General features: G+C 51.0%; 1 protein-coding gene across 1 annotated transcript in view; it reads left to right on the top strand.

The window, feature by feature from the left end:
- Positions 1–314: 314 nt before the first annotated feature.
- The window catches only part of ALMS1 (ALMS1 centrosome and basal body associated protein), a 63324-nt gene continuing 55813 nt past the window's right edge, over positions 315–7825 (top strand). Inside the window, exon 1 of the mRNA XM_064653597.1 lies at positions 315–483. Coding sequence (XP_064509667.1) covers positions 418–483 — 66 coding nt within the window. The 5' untranslated portion in view covers positions 315–417. The remainder of the gene's footprint in view (positions 484–7825) is intronic.

Below are 7825 nucleotides of genomic sequence, written 5' to 3'. Positions count from 1 at the left end.
ACCATTCCATGACTCCCTAATTACGCTCCCACACCGCCCTTAGGGCGGGATGGATCCGCTCCCCCCCCCCCCCCCCCCCCCCCCCCGCTCCATCCGGGCATTTCTCCCCTTCCGCCCGCCAAAACCACCACCCGCGCGCGCGCCCTCCCTCACCCGCCCGGCCCCGCCCATCTCCCCCTTTTCCCCGCCCCCTTTCCCTCTCGCCACCAATCAGCGCGCCGGAGGCCGCCCCCCGCGCTCCTCCCCCTCTCTTGCGTCGGCCAATCGCGGCGCGGCGGAGGGGCGGTCCCCGCGCGTGCGCGCCGGCGCGCGGCGGGCGCGAGTCCTTGGCGACGGGGCGGCTCCGGCGCGGCCGCGCTGGGGGGGGACACCGGGACCGGGAACACCGGGACGGGGAACACCGGGACCGACCCGCCCATGGGGCCGGGACAGGACGAGGAGGAGCAGGAGGAAGAAGAAGAAGAGGAACAGGAGCGGGTCCCGGTGAGTACGGCTTCTTGGAGGCGGGAGCAGCTCCTGCCCGGCCCGCGTTGGGGGGCGGTGGTGGCGGGTGTGACGGGCTGGTTCCAACTCGTGTTTCTCCTTATGCTGGTGGGATAAGTGGGCTGAACGCACGTTCTGCCCCATGAAGGGGCTTTTAGCAGGTCGTTCTTCCATCCCAGAGCAAGGGGGGACGCGACTGAGCTGAGCCCGCCCTTCCCCTCCTGCTCCAGGGGGGCTGTGACCGGGCTGGTCCTTCCATGCTCTGCGCTCTTCCCTGGGAGAAGGGTGGACCCTCCTCCCCTCCTGGGGAAAGGGCGTCTGTGTTCTGTTATTACCCTAGTTACGATTTAATAACTTTAAATTAGCAGTTATTCTGTTCTCTTTGTGCCTTGTTGTGCCCTGGGGAGGGGTGGGTGTTGCTGGCTGGGTCACTGACCCTTCTGGGAATGCAGGGACAGAGGGGCTGGAATCATGGAATAATTTATGTTGGAGAGACCTTAAACCCATCCAGTGCCACCCCCTGCCGTGGGCAGGGACACCTTCCACTATCCCCAAGTTGCTCCAGCCTGGTCTTGGACACTTCCAGGGATGGGGCAGCCACAGCTTCCTTGGGAATTCCATTCCATTCCAGTCCCTCACCACTCTCCCAGGGAAGAATTTCTTCTTAACATCTAATCTGAATCTCTCCACTTTAAATTTAACTGTGTTTCCCTTGTCCTGTGTGAAAAGTTGCTGCCCCCCATTTTTCCTAAGCCCCCTTTAAGTACTGGAAGGTCCTGGAGCAGTGGAAGGTGCTGAAGGTCTCCCTGAAGCTTTTCCTTCTCCAGGGCTGAGCTGGAGTGGCCCCTTGGAGCCTCTCATTCCCTGGAAAGGCTCCCACACAGCCCTGTGCACTTTGCTGTGTCCATATCAGTGCTGGAGGCAGGGAAGAGATCTCTGGAGCTCGTGTCCCATCACATCCTGCCACCCCTGTGCTCTGGAATCAGTGTCTTCCTGCACTTCCCTCTGGTGAGAGCATCGGGAAGATCCTTCCTGTGGAGTTGAACTTCTCTGGAGTTGTGTCCTGCTGTTCCCAGGGTGGTTCCCAGAGGTGTGAAGGGCTTGGGGCACCTGCTCAGGTTCTGAGTGTTGCAAAATGTTGGGAGGTACCTTTTGTGTCCTTGAACACTTGGGGCTGGGGATGTTAGTGGATGTCACATCCATCATTCTGTGGAAGAGGACAACCCAAAATGCAAATGAGCCTCTCAGAGCTTTCATCCCAGAGCTCTCAAGGAGCTCAAGAGGTGCCACAGCCACGTGGTGACCAGGGGTAGGTGCCACATCAGCTCTTAGAAACCTTCCTGGGAAGAGCCAGGGATTGGGAGAGGTTCAGTCCTACCAGGGAAAATAAGAAAGAGTGGAAAGGCCTTGGAATAAATCTGATGTGTTAAAGGCAAGGCTGACTTTAAGGATCATGGGAATTGAGTGCAGAAGGACTTCCCCTGTGTGATTTCAGGAAGGATAATTTGCCCCAGGACAGCAGGGATGGTTCTTGCTCTAATACTTATTCTTCTATATATTTAAATAGAAATGAAGTTCCTTTAAGTGCTGCTTTACAGACAAATTTCAACTTCATGATTCTAAGCTGTGTGTGATGTTATAAACCAGAGGATTTACCTCCTGCTGCTTGTTTTATCCATCACAAATCGAGTGGGTTTGCTCCTTTTTGGGTGTCAGGTTCTGTTGTGTGGTTGTTTTTTTTTTTTTTTTGAGGCTGTTGCTTCCTCCTCTGGGTTTGTTTTGCTCTGGGCTTTAAGTGCTGCTCTGACAACCTGAGCTTGGCTCTGGGAATTCCAGGTGGGAGCTGAGCCAAGCTTGTTCCTCCCTGGCTGCTCCTCTGGGGCCAGGGGGTGCAGGAGCAGAGTAACCCAAAAGAATCTTCTGCCTGTTTATATATTTCAGTTTTATCAGTGAAAACATTTTGCCAGTTCCTTCTTTCAGTTTATTATTTATTATGAGGATGACTTAATCCAAGTTTTTGACTTTTGCATTGAGCTAAACATAAATATTACAAATCAGATCCAGGAGCATCGTGCTTTGGGTTTTCATTCTTAAGTGCTGCAAATTGGTGGCTTCATTCCAGAATGTTCATTATTCCTTGGAAATTTTACTTGTTCTAATTGGAAATGAGGCTGGATCAAGGCTCCCTTTCCCAGGAGAGCTTGGACCAGGTGATCTTTGGGGGTCCCTCTTCTTTGACACCCAAAACAATTAGTTGAGAATTAACAGAAAGAGCTTCAATTGGAAAGATTTTTATGTGGAAAATTCCAATGGTGATTTAATGTGGAAAAGATAAATGAATGTACATTTTCTTAACTATAATTTGTGTGATACAAGTTGTATGATTTTAAAAAATCATAAATTAAAAATCAGGGGATACCCAGAGCTTTCTCAGTGTTCCAAAGCTGAGGATGTGAAGAAATAGTTGAACTTCTCATTGTATAAAATAATTCAGGAGCACTGTTAAATGCTGATGTTGGAGGTGGGATTTGGACAGCAAGGAATTAAGGGATTTTTTGCACAGGAATGCAAATGAAATGGGTGAAACTAAATTTAATTTACAATAAGCAGAGAAGAGGTTGATGCTTGTTACTGGCTTTGATTGTTGGGGTTGTTGAGGTGGCTGTAACAGTTTTAATTGTTGTAATTGGAAATTAAGCTTGATTAAGGCTCCCTTTTCCAAGAAGAGCTTGGACCAAGTGATCTTTGGGGGGTCCCTGTTCTTTGAGACCCAAAATAATTAGTTGAGAATTAACAGAAAGAGCTTGAATTGCAAAGATGTAATGTGGAAAATTCCAATGGTGATTTAATGTAGAAAAGATAAAAGAATGTACATTTTCTTAACTTCAATTTGTGTGATAAAGATTGTGTGATTTAAAAAAATTATAAATTAAAAATCAGGAGGTACCCAGAGCTTTCTCAGTGTTCCAAAGCTGAGGATGTGAAGAAATAGTTGAACTTCTCATTGTATAAAATAATTCAGGAGCACTGTGAAATGCTGATATTGGAGGTGGGATTTGGACAGCAAAGGTGATTCTTGGGGGAGAGTTACTGGCTTTGGTGATTGATTTTTGGTTTGCTGAGGTGGCCTGAACTGTTCTAATTGGGAATGAGGTTTGATCAAGGCTCCCTTTCCCAGGAGAGCTTGGACTGGGTGATTTTTGGAGGTGCCTGTTCTTTGAGACCCAAAATAAGTAGTTGGGAATTAACAGAAAGAACTTCAATTGCAAAGAAATGGGCTGAGGCAGAAGTTCCTTTGGAAGTTCCTCCTCCCCCCTGGGGCACAGGCTGCCATCCACAGGGACCTTGGCAGCGGGATTAATGTTCCCAGAGGAATCTCCTGAGCTTTGGCTGTGGAAAAAGCGGAGTTTTTTCTCCCTGAGGGATGAAATCCCTGCAGGTCAGTGGGGTCTGGTGGCCCCTGGGAGTAGAGCCTGAGGTGCTGGTGGGCAGCAGGGGCAGGGGGGGTTGGCAGTGCCCTCCCTGCAGCAGCCAGGCTGAGTTCCTGAGAGCAAGGCTGGCAGCTGGAGGGGAAAGATTCCTTCCCTCCTTGGCCACAGCTGAATCCTCTGCCCTGGGTTTGGGGCTGCCAGGACAAGGGAGGGGCCAGCAAAGGGGCTGGTGGAGACCAGCAGGACAGGCAGGGACTGTGGGGCAGGAGGGGGGTGGGCTGGGGAGGAGGAGGAAGGTGGTGAAGGGGAGGAGGAGGAAGGCAAGGAGAAGAAAGAGAAGGAGGAGGAAGGTGAGGAGGAGGAGGAAGAGAAGGAGGAGGAAGGTGAGGAGGAGGAGGAAGAGAAGGAGGAGGAAGGTGAGAAGGAGGAGGAAGGTGAGGAGGAGGAGGAAGAGAAGGAGGAGGAAGGTGAGGAGGAGGAGGAGGAAGAGAAGGAGGAGGAAGGTGAGAAGGAGGAGGAAGGTGAGGAGGAGGAGGAAGAGAAGGAGGAGGAAGGTGAGAAGGAGGAGGAAGGTGAGAAGGAGGAGGAAGGTGAGGAGGAGGAGGAAGGTGAGGAGGAGGAGGAAGGTGAGGAGGAGGAGGAAGGTGAGGAGGAGGAGGAAGGTGAGGAGGAGGAGGAAGGTGAGGAGGAGGAGGAAGGTGAGGAGGAGGAGGAAGGTGAGGAGGAGGAGGAAGAGGAGGAGGAGGAGGAAGAGGAGGAGGAGGAGGAGGAGGAAGAGGAGGAGGAGGAGGAAGAGGAGGAGGAAGAGGAGGAGGAGGAAGAGAAGGAGGAGGAGAAGGAGGGGGAGGAAGGTGAGAAGGAGGAGGAGGAAGGGAAGGAGGAGGAAGGTGAGGAGGAGGCAGTGGTGCTTCCCTGCTGGAACAGGGGTTGGAGGAGGCAGAGGAAGGCTCTTGGTGTGCACAGTGATGGGCTGAGCAGCAGTGGGGAGGGGGGACAACAGCAGGAATTCCGAGTGGAGACAAGGAAATCACCTTTTAATGAGGATGGGGAAGTGCTGGGCCAGGACCCACGGGCAGGGACACCTCCCACTAGCCCAGGTCGCTCCAACCTGGCCTTGGACACTTCCAGGGATCCAGGGGCAGTCACAGCTTCTCTGCCCAACCTGTGGCAGGGCCTCCCCACCCTCCCAGGCAGGAATTTCTCCTTAATATCCCATTTAACAGAATCACAGAATCACTGAAGTTGAGCCTGAATCCTTGGAAGTGGCCACAAATTGAAGGGATGATCCTAAACACCCCGATCCACCTTGGAATTAGTCCTGCTTCCAGCAGGAGCTTGGCCCAGGTGGCCTCCAGAGGTGCCTGGAAACCTCAGTTACTCTGTGATTACATGACTAAAACTTGTACTTTGGGCGTTAATGTGCATTACAGTGATCAGCTTTGTGTTCCCTGGCTGTGAACAGGGAATTCTGTCCACCTTTCTTTCCTTGGAAAAGCAGGCAGCCTTGCTGCAGGTCAGCATTGCCTAATTCCCACTTATTTTGGGCCACTCCATAAATTGGTTGATGTCACAAACTCAGCAGTGGAAACTTAAATATTTCAGAAAATCAGAATGTTGTGCTGGCCGACCAGTGTCAGTGGATATTGTGTAAAAATCCAGCTTCACCTTCCTTGGAATGTTTTCAGCACATCCCTGGCAGTTTATTGTGTTATTAATCAGCGTTTGAGATCTGATCTCTCATGGATTCAAAAGCCCAATAACTTTGGACCAAATAAACCAGGTCAGAATTTACCTGATCTGCTGGTTGGAGGTGCCTTTGTGCCAGGAGGGAATGGTTTGGGTCTGGAAAATACTGGGTTTTTTTACTGAAAAAAACCAAGGTACAGCTTAAATAGAACCATAGAATCACAGAATCAGCTGGGTTGGAAGGGACCTCTGAGATCATCAAGTCCAACCCTTGATCCAACCCCGCCGTGGTTCCCAGCCCATGGCACTGATGCCACATCCAGTCTGTCCTTAAACACCTCCAGGGATGGAGAATCCACCCCTTCCCTGGGCAGCCCATTCCAATGGCTGAGCACCCTCTCTGCAAAGAAATTCTTCCTAATCTCCAACCTAAACCTCTCCTGGCACAGCTCAAGACCCTCTTATCCTACTGCTGGTTCCTGGGAGAAGAGCCCAATCCCAGCTGGCTCCCCCCTCCTGTCAGGGAGTTGCAGAGAGTGAGGAGGTCTCCCCTGAGCCTCCTCTTCTCCAGGCTGAGCCCCCCCAGCTCCCTCAGCCTCTCCTCACAGCACTTGTGCTCCAGTCCCTTCCCCAGCCTCATTGCTCTTCTCTGGACCTACTCCAGGACCTCAATGTCCTTCCTGAGCTGAGGGCCCAGAACTGGACACAGCACTCCAGGGGTGGCCTCCCCAGCGCTGAGTCCAGGGGCAGAATCCCTTCCTTGGACCTGTTGGCCACCCTGTTCCTGCTCCAGGCCAGGATCCATTGGCCTTCTTGTCCCCCTGGGCACACTCTGGCTCCTGTTCAGCTCCCTGTCCATCCCCACTCCCAGCTCCCTTCCTGCCTGGCTGCTCTCCAGCCCCTCTGGCCCAGCCTGGAGCTGCCGGGGGTTGTTGTGGCCAAAGGGCAGGACCCGGCCCTTGGCCTGGTTGAACCTCATCCCCTTGGAATCAGCCCATGGATCCAGCCTGTCCAGGTCCCTCTGCAGAGCCCTCCTGCCTTCCAGCAGATCAACAATCCCCCCAGCTTAGTGTCACCTGCAAATTTGCTGATGGTGGAGTCAATCCCCTCATCTAAATCATCAGTAAAGACATTAAACAGGACTGGGCCCAGCACTGATCCCTGGGGACACCACTGGTGATGGATCCCAGCTGGATGCAGCTCCATTTCCCACCAACCTCCAGGCCTGACCATCAGCCAGTTCCTGACCCAGCACAGGGTGCCCCTGGCCAAGCCTTTTCCAGGGATGTTCCATGGGGATGGTGTCCAAGGCTCTGCTGAATTCCAGACAGACACACCCCCAGCCTTCCCCTCCTCCACCAGGGAGGTCACTGTCATAAAAGGAGCTCAGGTTGGTCAGACAGGACCTGCCCCTCCTCACCCTGTGCTGGCTGAGTCTGATCCCAAAATATTCCCAAAAATAATCCCCAAAATAATCCCCAAAATAATCCCCAAAATAATCCCCAAAATAATCCCCAAAATAATCCCCAAAATAATCCCCAAAATAATCCCCAAAATAATCCCCAAAATAATCCCCAAAATAATCCCCAAAATAATCCCCAAAATAATCCCCAAAATAATCCCCAAAATAATCCCCAAAATAATCCCCAAAATAATCCCCAAAATAATCCCCAAAATAATCCCCAAAATAATCCCCAAAATAATCCCCAAAACAATCCCAAAAACAATCCCAAAAATAATCCCAAAAATAATCCCAAAAATAATCCCAAACCAATCCCAAACCAATCCCAAACCAATCCCAAACCAATCCCAAACCAATCCCAAAATAATCCCAAAATAATTAGTGTTTCTCAGCCCTGACTGCACCAAATCCTTGTTACATTTCTCTGACCGATATTTTTGAAATCTTTTCTTGTATTTTCCCCGATGAACTTCTGGTGCTGAACTGTTTGCAGACAGGAGGATTTTGTTACTCATTTCAGTAGCTGGACTTAAATGCTGATGATTTTCATCCAGTTTGTTTTACTGGGCTTCTGGCCAAAAAAAAAAAGAGATGTAAAACCTCATTCTGTACTTGAATAAGACTCGTTTTTTTTTTTTAACTCTCTGTTCTGACACACCAGGCAGGGTTGATATGGGCTATAAAGCTGGAAATAAATGAAATTATCGGGTTATTATGAAATCCAGTTGCATTTTTGTGGGAGTTCTGGGTTTGTGTGTGGCCT

Source organism: Pseudopipra pipra, chromosome 4 (assembly GCF_036250125.1).
Source record: "Pseudopipra pipra isolate bDixPip1 chromosome 4, bDixPip1.hap1, whole genome shotgun sequence".
Classification (NCBI taxonomy): Eukaryota; Metazoa; Chordata; class Aves; order Passeriformes; family Pipridae; genus Pseudopipra; species Pseudopipra pipra.
This window is presented reverse-complemented; position numbering and strand designations above follow the sequence as displayed.